Source organism: Mus caroli, unplaced genomic scaffold (assembly GCF_978045245.1).
Source record: "Mus caroli unplaced genomic scaffold, Mus_caroli_1 scaffold_6, whole genome shotgun sequence".
In the NCBI taxonomy this organism is placed as follows: domain Eukaryota; kingdom Metazoa; phylum Chordata; class Mammalia; order Rodentia; family Muridae; genus Mus; species Mus caroli.
The window spans coordinates 48,591,047-48,607,477 of NW_028227261.1; the positions used below are offsets into that span (position 1 = coordinate 48,591,047).

Consider the following 16,431-nt stretch of genomic DNA (forward strand, 5'->3'; position numbering starts at 1 on the left):
ACAGAGAGAGAGAACTTAAGTTTGAGGCTATTTTTGACATTACTGAGTCACTCCAAATACTTCCATTTCCTCACGTACAAAATAAGAACAAAACCAAAATAATCCATCCATAGGATCACTGAAAGACAGGAGACAAACCTACCTGAAAATAGTATAAGGCATACAGTTAGCACTCAATAATTGCTTGCTATTATTAGCTCTCTGTTCATAAAATAAGAACCCATGTCCTACATTCTCAGAAGGGAATGGAATGTGAATACTTTTTAAGCTGGGTATGGTGGTGCATGAAGAGGCACAGGCAGACTGAACTCTTGAGTTCAAGGCCAGCCCAGTCTACATAGTAAGTTACAGGCCAACGAGGACTACCTGAGACTGAAAAACACTACCACCACCACCACCACCACCACCATATGGTCCGTAACCATAGCAAGTGCTCAGTAAACACTCATATCCTTCATTAAACAGGGGATTATTAGCAAGCCATAATGCCATCATTTAGTAATTTGTCCCTCACCACAAAACCGCCATCTGGCCTGCCTAGGGCTTCAGCACCCACAGAGGATTGCCTCTCTCTAAAATCAGGGGTGCCAGAGGCAAACACTGTGATTTCCACCTAGTTCCCTTTGACGAACATGCTGCCAGCAAAATAATGCCAAAGAAAGTATGTGGCGACAGTCAACTAGATTTAAGTTCATTTTCTGTAGCTTGGGGTCAGAATCGACCTGAGCACACTGGTGATCAAGTTTTCTGCAATTCCCTATTCCACACATTAGCTCACTGACAGAAATTCACCGTGGTATTTAAAGTGGCAGCCATCACAACTAACTCAAATTGTATTGGCTTCTCAGTTGCCGAAACGCTCTGCTGAAGCCATCAATTGGCCAATTCGGAGATAACATGGTGGCTGAAATTCCCTGTCATGTTGTAAAAATCCCTTTCAAAGCAGCTCATGGCTTGCAGACCCTCAGCAGAACCTGTGCCCAGAGCCTCAGCCAGCACCACCTCACGTAACCCAAACGGCAGGCAGGCAGGCAGGCAGGCAGAGCGGGAGCTGGCAGGCGGCACTGCCAAAAAGAAGGCCTCCAGAGAGAGGATAACATTTTCTACTGGACGCCTTCTAAAAGACAGTGAGAAAAGACCAGCCACCCGCACACGCCTGACACCAGGCCTGCCCACTGGGCATCTGCCCCCTCAGCACAGGCTGGGTAGCCAAAGCCACAGGCATTACAGGAAGAAAGCTGCCAGATTCCTGAAGGATGGCACACCAGCCAGACTTGTAGGTACCGTGTCTAGAGCCAGTGTCCACTACCACAGGCATCTGGGACTGGGTAGTCACAAACCAGCAGGGTTACACCCGGCTCTGAGCCTCAGTTTCCCCATCTGAAAACTCAGCAGTTCCTTCTTAAACAGTATTCCATCCTCTGACGGTTGATTCAAATGTGAAACAGAATTCTCAAAGAGACCCCCCCCAAGCCAGCAGAGGTAGGACTTGGGGTGCTAACCTGAGCAAAAATGAGTCCAAGGCCAGCCTCTGCTACATAGTAAGTTTAATGCCAGCCTCAAGACCTTATCTTAGGAGAGGGGTAGGCCATTACAGTAACTCAAAAAGCTAGGGATAAGGAAAAGCCTGCCCTGACTTCCCTCACTTGTCGGCCTCCTACTGAAGAGCAAGCAGCTCAGAAGTCGCACATGAGCCCCCCAGGTCATAAGGAGGAATCTACCTTAGTCCAAGCCCATGCACTGCTCACAACAGCGCATTAAGTTTCCAACGCCCAGGACAGCCTGCGCACCAAGCAACCACTCTGCAGTCCGTTGTACCACAGAGCCCCCATCTCAAGTAGCCTTCTGTGACTGAGAAAGAAGATGAGAGGAAAACTCAGGCTCCAGGGACTCAAGAGGCAGAGAACTGGGAAACAAACGAACTGTCAGTGCTTCCCCTAAAACACAAAGCCTGCAGTCACTGGTGGGGATGGGGAAGTTGGGAGGCTGGACCAACCTAGTTCATAGGAGGCACTGAGTCTTCCAACAGCCACAACCCTGACTCTGCTCAGCCAATCCTCTCTGTGAGAGACGGACGCCCCTAACCTAATACCTAGACGAGCAGGGGGAGCTGTCTGTGGCCGGCCGCAGGCCACTCTCATGAGGCTTGCTCAAGAAGCTGTATGTGGGGCTGGAGAGATGGCTCAGTGGTTAAGAGCACCAACTGCTCTTCCAGAGGTCCTGAGTTCAATTCCCAGCAACCACATGGTGGCTCACAGCCATCTGCAATGGGATCTGATGTCCACTTCTGGTGTGTCTGAAGACAACAACACTGTACTCATGCATAAACTAAATAAATAATTCTTTAAAAAAAAAAATAAAGAAGAAACAGCCATTTGCACTCTGCCTCTGAGAAGTGAGACCACTGCCTCCTCCCTCCCAGACCTGCCCACACCCTATCCCTCCAAGACATGCTTACTCAGCATGCAGCAAGCATGCAGAGTGCTGCTTGTGCATTTAACATCCTTAGACTACAACAGCAAGCTGCAGAATCAAAGGATCCAAGCACCCCAGACCTGATGGGAGCGACTCCCCCTCAGCCCTCTGGAGTTGGCGCTGTTTCCTTATTACAAATCTGGAAACAGGCTCAGTCACTGCCTATCACTCGACCCGAATCACCCAAATCACCCAACCTGAAGGAATGGCTCTCGCTGGGCCAGCAGTTGTAGAACTTCAGGCTGAAACCTGCAGTGAGACAGTGCTCCACGGTTAAGAGAGCGCACGCGCACACGCACACACGTGCACTCATGAGTCACTGACAGAGGCTCTAACTGTGGTCCAACAGTTGCTGCTTCTTTTTTTTTTTGTAATTGCCAGCCATGATCCACTAAGTTGATTCAAGATCCACTAATGGGTCACAGCTCCATCTACGAAACAATGCTTTGCCACTTCCTGCCACTTGTCAGACTTCATTAAAACGCCTTTAACACACTTAGTCCCGGGCAAAGAACAAATCCTCCTCATCTCTCAGGGCAGAGTCTTGCTCACTGACCACAGGTTTATTCAAGATGCTACAATCAGCCCCAGGATCAGGGTGGCAGAGGAGGCAAAGCTGAAGTTTTGTCCCTCAAGGGTCTAGAGAAAGAAGGAAAGAAACTCCACCTTGACTCAGATTAATTCTCCTTCTAGGTCACAAATGACAAATGAGTCAGCGTATCTTCAACTTCCTGGAAGGAGGAGAAGAAATGGATGGTCCCGGCAGGCCGAGGGAGGCGGCCACACTCTAAAGCAGCACTGGCTATCAGGAGACTTAGTACACAAGACTTCCCGGTGCTGTGGCACGGAGCAGGACCACAGGGAAAAGCCAGAGACAGACTGGGGAAGAGCATGTTCCAGGCTCCTAGAGCAACAGAGGAAGTGAGTACAAATGTGGGCTGCCACCAGGCAAGCAACACACTGATATGGAACCTGTGCATAGGAGGCCTTCACCCCCATCTCTTGCAGGTGCCTGGACCCCAGGGACTCTATAGCAATCAACAGGTGAGCAAGGCAACAAAGGGCAAGCCTCGCTGGAATCCATCCCCCCACACTAAGACCCTTCTGCTCCCATATGCATCACTGAACACAATGTGCCAGAAAGCAGGACTTGCCAGAGTCAGGAACATCAAGAGCAGACATACGTGCAGAACTTCAATGCCTGGCATGAGTATGCACTTACTGTGTGTGCGCTCTGTGTCTGTGTGTGTGTGCGCACGCTGGAGTGCACTCAATCTCATGCACACTCATGCACTCAGTCATTTACTCCACAGGACAACCCTGAGAGGTATGGGGCGGCATCTCTTCTTTACCAACGGAGGAAACTGAGGCACCCAGGCTAACGTAGGTGTTCGTGGTCCATGCGGCCAGCAAGCCTTGGCTCCTGCTTGCCTATGCAGAGCTGAGACCCGCTGGAGATGATATGATGAGCCTGTACATCTCTGTTCTCTGGCCTTCCTTCGTCTGTTTTACTTGCTTCTGACTAGTGACACCCAGTCCCACCATCTGCAGCCCTGATGTGCCTACTGACAAGACAGGAGATTGCACACAACCCTTTGTAAACACTGATCACACTGTAGCTAGCTCCTGGTTCATGGTCACACAGGGGTTTACCCCAGCAGTACAACGTGACCAAACCAGCTTCCTCAGTACCTCCCTTCCCAGCTTGCTGGCCCCTTCTGAGACTCCTCACAGAAGCAGAAAATCAGATGAGGCCTTAGCCCAGAGAATAGCACAGGACCTAGGACTTCCAATCTATTCATCCCTATGCACAGTCACACAGCACCAACACCTCCAGTGACAGCTCTCCTACCTTTCTTCTGACAGCGGAGAACAGGAGGACAGGCCTTGTCCATGTTTTACTGTGAGGAGACCCCCAAAGCTAACACAGGCATGAGACTAAAATTCAGATCAAGATCCTTGCCAGTGGCACCCACAAGCCCCTGGATCTCCTGGGCTCTGTAGCTGATGAAGCAGGCGTGGTCCAGGACACTGTCCCACACAGATAAGAGACAGGGACATCTCAGGGGAGTCTTTATCACTGCCAGTTGTGTATGGAAGGACCACCAGCTCTGCCCCCTCATGAGAGTGCAGGGAGTGAGACAAGACAGCTGGGAGGGAAGGAACCTGGGACACCCAGAGGAACCCTGGCAGGAAGGGCATTACTGAGCTAAGTCCAGACACAGGATTCTTCCGTAAGGGTCAACGTGTTCTCCCTGGAGACAGTACAGTAAGAGTTTTCTGAGCAAACACCGGAACAACAAGCTCACTAAGCACTGGCTGGAGACATCCCACCTTATCCATATGTGTTATATACCTTCACCCTCACAGCCCTGCAGGAATTACCCTTCCCTAGCCTACAGATGGGGTAACAGATGGACCCAAAGGACATCTAGACAGGAAACAGCAACCGTGCCCCTGAAGTCAGGGGCCAGTCTAAGCCAGAGCTCAAACTCATCCAAATCCAGAGGCTATGAGCCCAGGAGAAGAAAGGCGTACATACTGTGGAAAGATCCATCCCTCCGACTTATCTCGTCAAGGCCATGGAAAACCCAAACCCTGACAAATCAAAAACAAACCACCATGATTGTCTATTTGCTGTAAGCTCCCAACAACGTATATTAAAGAAGTTTATATGAGGCGCCTAGTGCACTTCGCCATGGTCAGAATTACTACCAAGCTAAAAGAGATTAATTTTGCTAAACCCTCAGACACTACTACAAAGGCTACAGCTAGTCCAACATTTCTGCTCTCTTGGCTGACAAGCCTCAAGCACACAAACACACATACACACCACCTACCCATCACCCACACCCACACACGACTCCTCTTAAGGATTAAATGCACACTCGGGAGACAAGGGTCCAGTGGCACAGCACTCACTAGAGAGTCCTCCTCCCTTACAAAACAGAGCTGACCTAAGGGACACAGAACTGGGTGTCTCCCAGCTCCCTCCAAGTGTTGGCTGGCACAGAGCTAACTCTCAGTCCAAGTTTGCAAATGCTTAGCTAACAAAGATGGCATTATGCAAAAGGCTGCTGCACACTGCTGGTCTGGGAGTTCAAATGAAGTGACCACTGCCAAAAACTTTGTTTGGGTCCCCACTGTCGTTGTCCCCCTCCCCCGTTCCACCTCCTGACTTAAATAAAGGGCAAGGATTTGCAATTTGGGGTCTTGCAGCCACTTGAAACCCATTACGGTGGCCACATTGCCTGGGTTCTGGCAAAATGCAATCCCAGCTCCTCATTTACTGTTTAATTAACTACTAACAGAGGAGTCTGGCAGCCTCTGGGGGCAAGAGGAACTCCAGAAGACAGGGTGGGAGCCCAAGGAAGGGACTCAATACAAAGTTGGGGGGGGGGGGCACAACTGTGTATATTCTGTTGTTTTTAATCAGCCATACAAGGTGCCAAGGGTCAGAGCCAAAGACAAGCCTTGAACTTGCCAGGACCTCTGGCCAGATAGCCAGGTTGGCTTATCACAGAGGCCAGCACTCCTCCCGCTCCTTAGAGCCCAGCTGCAGCACCCACTGCCACCCTCTCATCCCCCTCTTCCTAGGGGGCCCTGGCAGGCACAGACACTCCCTGCCCAGCAGGAACCTCAGCTCAGCATATCCAAGGAGAGCCCTCTCAAATATCACTTTGCTATTTCAAACCCACCAAGGACACTGGACCCCTGCCACACGGCCACAAATACCCCAGCTGCTGTCCACACCCACAACTCAGGCACTTTCCCCTCTGCTAACCTTACCTCTCCACAAGGAGGAGAGCTGGGGCATGCACTGAAAGGGGCCCAGGTCTTCAGAACTGAGAAACTGAGACAAGCAAGGAAATCTGGCCACAGTCGCAGGAACACAAGGCTACTATATTGCCCAAATTCCTCACTATGGGAATTAGGAATCTAGACTTTTTTGGAGCAATAATCCATGAACCTCCTAAAATCATAAACAAAGTCTCCTTCACGAGGAGACTTGAAATTTTCTAGAAAGGAAAGTCGGTGGCTTTTATCACTTCACTTATGGCAAAAGCAAAGACCACAAGAGACTCCCCTTCCATAGGTCAGGTCTCACCCACCCTGTGATAGGCACTTCTCCTTACAGGGGCTTCAGTTTGATTCTGTTATTTCTTCAGGGAATGCATATGGCCACAGACTGGTCAAGTGCAACATGTCCCCCTTTTCAGGGAGCCTGTACCAGGTGAGCACAGTAAACACTGTCAGGTAGAACACAAGTTTTGGCCTCAGCTCTACCACCTCCTACACTAGCAACCAAAGTGAGCCTTAGTAATAAAACCCAACCAAGAAGGCAGCCATGAAGCCTAACCATACCTGAACGCCTGAAGGCGTGCCATTCTCCAGCACCTAAGGGCCACCAAGCAGTAAATACAACAGCAGCTACCACAGGAGGAAGAGGACCAGAGGCATAGGCACCAAAAATGCCACTCTCTATCCACAGACCCATCCTACAGCCCTACGCAGGGAAGGAGACACACACAAACACCCAGGAGTGTCCATCTACAAAGGACAATAACAGATCACTCTGTCTGAGAAAACCCAGAGAGAGCCCCAGTGGGCCTTATGGGCTTTCCTCATCTCTCTTAAGAGGCACTGCTAAGCCTGAGAAGAACAGCAAAAAAAAAAAAAAAAAAAAAAAAACACAGGGACCCAGTCACCCCTCCTGTGGCCTCAGGCACTCAGAACAAACCCATTCTCAGAAAAGTCCACCCTACACACAAAACCACTATCGGTCCGTGGACACATGGCCAACATCAGGGCTTTCAGGCTTCTAAATGAGCCAGGAAAACCCAAGCCGCCAGGTGTGAGGTGGAAAATAGACAATGACTCAAATAAAAACCGAGCAAATCAAGGACAGTTTAACCCCCTCCCTGCTCAGTCACCTGGCTCATTCCAGGATCCAGACATCTGGCCTTGATTTGGGAGGGGAGATGACCTGCCAAGAACCAGAGACCCACACCTTCTATTTGAACTGGAGAGCCTCCTCCCTGCCAAGCGGTACCCCAGACACTTTCCATATTGTCAGAACTGTTGATTCTTCTTAGCTAGGCAGCCAGAGCCAGTGAACACTTCACACCATCTATGTCTAACTGGCATTAAAGACATTAAAGATGCCACTTGCTCAAGATGACCCACAGGACAGCATCTGAAGAACAGCTCCCAATAACTTATGAGCTGTCCTGGTCCAGGTTACCCTCTCCCCACACATCAACCGGTTCCTCCCCTCATTTCTCTTCCTTCTCCCATCAGTGTGTGCTTACTATGTATGTAGAAGGCCTTAAGTAAGCTACAGAGACAAACAGCTCCCAGCCTATGCCACAGTTAAAAGTGCGCTACAGCCAAGAGGGCAAATCTAAAAAGTTAACCAGGATCACACCAGCAAGTGATGCCTGGCGCGTGCCTATGCCAGGATGTTAGAAGCTTGGACTCGGGTGTCAGCCGGGAGCTGTGTGTACATTCTAGCTCTCCTGCTGTGATTAACCTCTCTGTGCCTCAGTTTCCTCATCTACAGGATGGAGCCAGCAGCATGCCTGCTTCCTCTAGCAGGGTCAGTGGCAGGGTGGCTGAGCAAGTGCAGTAATAGCACACAGATACCTGGGGAATGTTGACACAATGCACAGGTGGCATGTACAGACACTGAAATCACCAAAGGCAGAAACCAATCATAGGTGTCCTTGAGACCTGGGCACGACAGCTGAGGCCTATAACCCCTGCTACTCAGGAAGCCGAGGCAGAAGAATTGAGAATTATCCTGAGCCATCCCATATACAAAGAATCTTCCAAGGAGGCCTTAGACAGAAAGGATTAGAGTAGACAGAGAAAAATACATTCTAGCTTAGGGGAGAACCTACTTGGGGGTCAGCAAGATGGCTCAGTAGATTCAATCCCTAGAACTCAGGGAATGAGAACCGATCATTGAAAGCCACCCTCTGAAACCCCCCACAAACACTGTGATACAACCACCCACACTCACACATCATACACACACAAAATATATAAGGCACTGGAATCTTCCCAGGAAGAAGTCTAACTCAGTGAGACACATGGGAATAGAGAAACTAGATGAAGAAATGAAAAGGAAAAACAGAACAACACAATTTTCTTCTCTCTCTCTCTCTGCTCTCTCTTTCTCCCCTTTACAGTGTAGGGAAAATCTCAGGGCCTTGAAATAGCACACTTTTAATCCCAGCACTCAGGAGGCAGAGGCAGGCAGATCTCTGAGTTCAAGGCCAGCCTGGTCAATATAACAAATTCTAGAGTAGCCACTCCCACATAGTGAGACCCTGTCTCAAAAAGAACAGAAAAAGAGAGAGAAAAGAGAAGAGAGGGGAAGGAATGGGAGAGGAGATGAGAAGAAAGGAGAGGAGAGGGGAGGAGAGGGGAAGGGAGGAGAGAGAGGGAAGGGGAAAAGAGAGGAGAGGAGGGGAGGGGAGGGGAGGGGAGGGGAGGGGAGGGGAGGGGAGAAGAGTCTCCACTCAATCACATCATTCCTTTTCCCTTGTGACCTGACTTAGGTCACAAGACACATCAGATTGATCCCAATTTAAGGGAAAAAGGCCTTGAGCTGCAAACCTATGAATCATGGGCCCCCAGCTAGTATGACCTCATCTCTTAGCAGCATCTTCTAAATGCCATGCCAACCTCAGCAATCTGCAAGGTTCGACTGCCATTCCTTAGCAAGTCACAGGCTGCAAACTAACATGCATTTCTACCACTGCCATCTTGCTTCTAGATGCAAGACTAAACCACAAATGGCCAGAGAGAGCACCAAGCTACAAGTCACCGCCTGCAGGCAGGAAGGCCAGCTCAGCAGTTAAGAGCACTGACTGCTTTGTAGAAGACCAGAGTTCAGTTCCAAGCACCCACCTCAGGAAGTGCACAGCCATCTGTATGCCCTCTGATCCTTATGGCATCTTTAGGGGCATAGCGTACATTTGCTCACATGGGCACGCATACATATAATAAATAAATAGCCGAGTGTTGTAGTACATGCCTTTAATCCCAGCACTCAGGAGGCAGGGCCAGCCTGGTCTAGTGAATTCCAGGATAGTCAGAGATACACAGTGAGACTCTTTTCTCTAAGCAAGTAAATAAATGAGTAAATAAACACAATAACTTTAAAAAAAATCATTAGCATATGTGATTTCCTGTGAAAGAACATAAATTTCTATCAGAGACTGGTCTAAGCAATTAGAAGGTACAGCTAGCTCAGTGCAGGGCGCTTGCCTGGCACTCATCGGGCCCTGAGTTCAATTCCTAGCACAGGGGCAGGGGGTTTTGAAACAGACACTCCCATCCTACCTTCCTCTCTAAAATGAAACCACCTGCAATGGAGTCAGAGACTAGCAAGGCAGGGTTGGTTGGCTATTTGTAGTTATTTTAAAGGGGTGATGGGTGGGGAGCAATACCATCACCACACTTACCTTCCCAGAGCCCCATCCCGAGAAGGACAGCAGTTACCAGTCCCTTTTAGGACCTTTCACAACTAAAAGTCCACCACTCCCAGCTTCTTTTTCTCAAGCCTGGAGAGGACACAAGCACTGACAGCACCCTGAGCATCTACACCAAGAATAACGAAATCCCATCCCACTAACCCCCTGGGAAGCTCAGTCTCACTGAACTCCTCTTACAGCAGCCACTGTCACCATGGCAACACCCATCTCACTGAAACTGACCACCTATGAAACCCAAAGGTGGGATTCGGTCTCCTAGGCAAGGTTCAGACTCAGCATGCAAAGGAGCCGACCAAGAAGACGGGACCCGATGCTGGTCATCAGCTCCTACACATAGAATGGGAGGACTGTTCCTACCACACAAGTCCAAACCTACTGTGTGTCTGTAGACACTGGTGCCACAGACGTCTAAACACAGTAGGCACCTGCAGTGCCTACTGAAAGCAAAACCCAGAAGTAGTGGAAGACATCTAGATACTTCCCTTTCCTCACACCACTTCCCTGACAGATCTCAACCTCCTGCTTCATCAGATCATAAAGCCTGACCACCCGAACCCAGGCAGGTCCAGTGTGCATTTAAAAATTTACAACAGCATTGCCACACAGATACTTTCCTTGTAATGACTTCATGGACCTTAAACGTATCCAGGTGAGCAATAGGATAGAAAGCTCTACTGCCTGGTAAAATTTAGCTACGCTCAAAGGAAAATTTTGAGCTGGCCATGGTGGCTACAAACTCAGCACTTAGGTGGTTGAGGTAGGATGGCTAAAAATTCAAGGTCAACCTGATCTACATACTGAATTCTAGGCCAACCTGAGCTACAGCAGTTATCTGTGTCCCACCCTTGTCCCCTTCAACCCCTACTAGGCTGGTGAGATTGGTGAGCCAGTAACAATGCCTGCCACCAAACCTAACCCTAACCTGGGTTTGAGCCCCAGGACGCACATAGGAGGAAGACAGAACTGAGTCCCAAGGTGTCCTTTAACTTCTACTCTCATGCTACATATCACACATACACCCAACTCAAATGTGCACATGCACACAATATAAATAAGTGTAGTTAAACATAGAGTGTTCGGGCAAAGGACAGTGAGTGAGCTTCACCTTACAGTATGCATCACCTGAGAAGAGCTGTATGAGCCCCCCCCACTTGTGACCCCATAAACCCCACACTGTATGTACACATAAACACCCCATACTGTGTGTGACATATACACCTTACACTGTGACCCCATACACCTCACACTGTGTGTGCACATAAGCACCCCACACTGTATGCACACATACACCCCACACTGGGTGACATACTGTGCACATATACACCCCACACTGTGTGTGACATATACACATGAAAGGCTGCGCTCTGGAAAACAGAGCTAAGTCCACTCCGCACTGGTGCTCAGCTGCCCCTCTAGTCTAAAACACAGGTTTCACCTTTACTTTCTTTTTGGTTGTGGTCACTTTTTTCTTCAGCCAACACCAACCAATCCCCTCGCAGCTAGCTTTTAACAAACAGACACATGATTCTGAGTCTTCAAACCCCCTCCAGACAGCTATCTGCCTCTTTCATGTAACTGCAAAGTGATGAAATACTGTTGTCCCTCAACTTAAAACACCCGGGAAGGAGGGTCTCAGGAGGCAGGCAGCAGAGGCAGGTGGGCAGGAGAGCGGGAAGGAAGGCGAGGAGGAAATAAAGACCACTGCCAGTTGGCTGTGCACTCGCTTTTGATACTAAAGAAGTTAGAGCCATCCAACCCTGTAATTATTGCCAGGATTAAAAATTTGTTACTCACATAATCATGAAAGGCTTTTGCTTCACTTGAATGTTCACAAGTGTCTCTCCTTTCAGGAGCTGCACAGTAAAGGTCCCAAAATACACTGCAAATAGAAAAAACAAAGTAAGATCAGGTTACTAATTATTACTTGTGTACACAACAGGGAGTACAGGACGCATGGTACAGCACCAGTTCTCCCAAAGGCTCCATCCTACCTTACAGCACTGGACAAACTCAGCCCATAAGATAACTGGGCCCAACCGCTCCTGGCCAGCCAGACATCTGTAACAGTTGCCATGTAAGCAGCTCCTCTATACTGGGTATCCCCCATCAGTGACACTGTTTGTGGTTAGCAGTCACTAGAGCTCACAAAGGTCAGCACGGCCCGCCCATGATTTGTCCACAGAGGGACTTGGATGAGATTCTGCCCATCTCGGGGCTCTGTCCCTCTCACCACCCCAAACCAAAATGGCTGGAACGTAATGTAAAAAGGTTACGTTGTCAAAAGTCAGGACACGACCATGATTCATCTGCAGCGCAATCTGGGCGACTCCAGTAACGAAGGAGGCCTTATGGGTTCTTAATCCTTTAGCCTGCATCCCCACCTGTCTGTGAGCCAAAGAGGAAGGAGCTGTGACAACCAAGAGCCTTACCCCTGTCACTAAGCAAAAGGGCCTCCTCAGACAGCACCCATCCAGTACCGAGAAAGAGGGCAGGGTGAGCACAGTCCAGGGCACAGCACTCAAGACCCTCTGTGATTCTCTGTGATCACTCCAACACTCCTCAGTCACAAGAACAGAACAAGTGCCGTCTCCACTATGAGAGTGCTACACAAACACAGGACCTCAGAAACGCCCTGTACCAGAACCAAGGCCTAGCCAGACCCAGCTTGAAGGCTGAACACTGAAACTGAGGTCTGATCTGACTTGTGGTCCAATGCCGCTGGCCCCATCACAGTAAACTCCACTGTCACTGGAAAGCACCACCCTCAAGGAGTGCCTAGAACAAAAATCCATCCTCAGCCCCCCCCCAAACAGCCGCGGAGTAAACATCCCAACAAGACAGACCACAACCCCTGACAGCCACCACAACCTGAGCCCGGACAGCCAACCTTCCACTCCTGGAACAAGGATTGAAAAGCCACAAGACTTGACTCCAGGAGCCATAGGAAAACCAGGTCTCTGCACAACTGCAGATGGAGGAGGCAGGGGACCACTCTTTCCTCCTCCAAGACTGCTTCCTGGAAAGCCCACACTGCAAAGACTTCAAGACACCCTCATTTCCAGCACTACCCACAAGCCCAAGTTTCTTTAAGACCCACAGCACTCAGATCCACCAATCCCACCAACACGCTCGCTCACCTCCAACAACCAACCTATCACCCACTCCCGCAGGTGGAATCCTTGCGCCACACCACCCGCCTCCTCCGACCAGGCAGTTGGGAGGTTGGCAAAGGCCATTAAAAACTCATTTTCTCTGCACAAGTTAGAACAGACACTTCATCCTCCCGCTGTTCAAAGAGCCTTGAAACAGTACCCTGAGCTGGCAGTCAGGTAGTGCTAACATCCCAACACGACACTACACTTGACTCAACTCCACCAACATATCAAAAGCCACCCCTCCTCCTTTCTCCTTTTCAAAAGGATGTGAAAGAGTCCACCTATCAGCCCCACAAGACATCCAGGTCACACACTCAAGACAACTAGCTTAAGGCTCTGACCCTGAGCTTCCCTCCTGCCTGCAGAAAAGACCACAGGCTGCTCAGGCCTGGAGAGAGGGTCAAAGATAAGGAGAGCCAGTCCTGAACAAGCTACAGGCATCCTGCCAGGCCACCTCTGGCTGGTTAAGGTTCTCGGTAAAATAAGGCTTTGTGGTTGCAGGGATGCTGGGGGGTGGGGAGGCAGAGAAAGGGAAGGTCCAGTCAGTCTGAATCAGTGTCTCTACAGGAAGTGTGGCCCTTCTTGCTTATCTCAGGGTCCCTGGAAAAGGCCCAGTGGAGACCTCTTAAGGTTTGGCCTTTCTGGACGCAAACATAAGGGACAGGCCAGTTGCAGAACAGACCTGGTGTCCCCTCCACCCGCCCTGCCCCCATTCCTCTAATTAAAGCAGCATGCAGGATTGACAAAAAAAAAAAAAAAAAAAAAAAAAAAAAAAAACCCTTCCAGCTCTTTCTAAGCCCCCTGCTTGGTGCCCCAGAGTGAGATGGAAAAGCATAACAAAATTCAGTCAGTTCCCCACAGGCGGAGAAACGCCAGCAAAAACTTGAGGCAGCATGCAGCCTCTTCTGCCCACTCTCCCTTGCCAAGCCTAGTCAGATCACCCAGAGGTGCTTGCTCCGTAGGAGGCAGAGGCTAAAGGTAGAGGGCCTGCTCTGGACCCCTGTCTTTGTTCACTTGGACCCGGACCTCAAAACAAAACACACACACCAAACTATCACACAAACTTACCACCACCACGAGTGCAGGAACCCAGGCGGTTCACCCAGTGTGATGTTTTTTTCCCATCGAATCTAGAAAAGAGGGAGCGGAGGCAGCTTAGAGGGGCAGAAAGGAGGGGGGTGCAGGGCCTTCCCCAGCCAAAAGGCTGTGAAGACCAACTAACAATAAATGCCAAAAGGTGATAAAAATTCAAAATGGTGGCCACAGTGGCTGCTCCTGAAAACAAAGGCTCTAAGAATAGTGGGGAGGAGGGGGGTGTCAAGAAACTGGATGCTGGGGAAGAAGAAGGAGTCCCACTCACCTCTGATAAGAAGGTCTGTGCAGATTTCTGTGCTCCTACGTGCAGTAAATATTCGTAGACGTATAAAGCTAACCTGGAAAGTGAGGAGGGAGAAAGAGGAAGAGAGAGAGAGAAAGAGAGAGAGAGAGAGAGAGAAAGAGAGAGAGAGAGGTCAGATCACATTAAGGCTCACTCTGGACCCTGCCAGTGACTGTGAGCCCGTCTGTGCCATCCCATTGTGGCCACGACAAGAGGTGAGTACCTATCACCCCAGACAGAACAGCTAGTGGGTGGGTACCACAGACAAGCTGCACCAAGCCGTGAGAGGTGGAGAACGGTCCCCAAACTTGAACTTCCAAGTGGCACTGGGACTAAACCCACCTAGGTCTCGCAAACTCGCAAGCCGCTTACAAGAGCCCTGCCTGAGCCACCCTCCTTTTCCCAGCCCACTTCAGCTCGCTGCTTTAGCCCAGCTTTGGGGTCCGAACGGACTCGGTCCCAGTCCGGGTACTTGGCGCGCTCTGGAGAGGGCAGCAAAGCGCCGCCCTCAGCATCTCCCCCTCAAACAACTGTCCCCCAAGCCTGGGGCCAGGCCGGCGCCGCCAGCCCAGCCCAGCCCGGACGCCCCGGAGCGCACCGGGCTGACGGGGAGGCCGCTGGCTGGGTAGGGAGAGCGCTCCCGGGCGAACAAAGCCCCCGGCACGCACTCCTCACGCCGCGGGCGGACAAAAGGAGCCTTCGGGGCTGCAGAAAGCCACGCGCCCCCTGCCCGCACTCGGTGGGCAAAGTAAGGCCCCCGCGCCCAGCGGGCCGAGCGCACCGGCTCCGAGTGGGACCTCGCCCACCCTCGTCGCGGACCCCCGCGCCCGCTCTGCCCCGCGCCTACCAACTACCCTCGCCCACCGCTGCCCTGCCGCCCCTTCAGGGTGCCCCAGCCTTCGCCGGCGCCCAACAATGGGCTCTCCACGCCACCGCCGCCGCCGCGGGGCAGAGACCCGGGCCCCAGGGGCACCAGGCGGCGCGACCCCCGCGCCCACCTGCCTCCCGCCACCCGCGGCGCGGCCCCACTCGCGAGAAGCTTACTTTTCCCGAGCCTGCCCGTCCGAGGGCACCGCCGAGCCTTTGCCTTTGGCAAACATGGCTTGCAGAGAAGAGGGCGCCGAGCCCGCCGCCGCCGCCGCCGCTACCGTCCGGTCTCCCGAGCTGCCCTGCTCCCGGCCCCCTCCCGGCGCTCGCCCGCTCGCTCGCACTCCGCTCGCCGCGCTCCCTCCCTCCCAGGCGCTGGCTCCGCGCTCTTTCCAGCTGTCAAAGCGTCAGCCCCGGCCGCGGCCCCATCGCCTTGGAACTCCTCCCGCGCCGGCTCGGCCTGAGCTGCGCCGCCGCCCGCCCGAAGCCTGCAGCTCGCTTGCTCGCGGTCCGCGCGCCCGCCGCCCGGCTCCGCCTGCGCCGCCCTCTGCGCCTTCAGCACCGCTGCCGCTGCCGCCGCCGCCGCCGCTGGTCTACTTGGAGCTCAACCGAACGTGGCTGCCCCGGCAGGAGCGCGGCGGGCGTCCACGCCCCGCGACGGACGGCCGCGGCGGCCAATCGGCGCGCGGGGGCGGGCCCGGAGGCCGAGAGGGACGCCTGTCAGCACGGCCGCGCCAGTCCCGCTGCGCCTCCTCCGCGAGCCGCTGCCCGCTCGTGCCCCGGCCGGGGGAGCGGGGGGCGAGCCTTGGCGCTGGGGTGGGGCGGCGACTCGAGGGGCTCGGGCGTGGACTGGAGCACCCGGCCGGCGCGGCAGGGACTGGGCGCTGCGACAGCAGGCGCGGACCCCGGCTGGCCCGGCGCGCCCCTTTCCGCGTCGGCCTAGCCCCCAGCGCCCCCGCCTCCCCGCGCTGAGCGTACCCTCAGCGGGCCAGGACCCCGGCCGGCCCTGCTCCCCTCTCCGCCCCACCCCGGGCTGCCTGTGCCCAGCCCT

The 16,431-nt window shown here is 52.4% G+C and overlaps 1 protein-coding gene across 4 annotated transcripts in view; it reads right to left on the minus strand.

The window, feature by feature from the left end:
- Ssbp3 (single stranded DNA binding protein 3) overlaps positions 1-15,992 on the minus strand; it is a 137,459-nt gene extending 121,467 nt beyond the window's left edge. Inside the window, exons 1-4 of one of the 4 annotated variants that reach the window (XM_029476594.2) lie at positions 15,558-15,992; positions 14,496-14,568; positions 14,204-14,265; positions 11,775-11,859 (exon numbers count right to left, since the gene is read on the minus strand). In XM_029476594.2, the coding sequence (XP_029332454.1) occupies positions 11,775-11,859; positions 14,204-14,265; positions 14,496-14,568; positions 15,558-15,613 (276 nt within the window). In that variant the 5' untranslated portion in view covers positions 15,614-15,992. The remainder of the gene's footprint in view (positions 1-11,774; positions 11,860-14,203; positions 14,266-14,495; positions 14,569-15,557) is intronic. The other 3 variants (XM_021159673.2, XM_029476595.2, XM_021159674.2) reach the window with 3 other exon arrangements.
- Between the last annotated feature and the right edge of the window lie 439 nt (positions 15,993-16,431).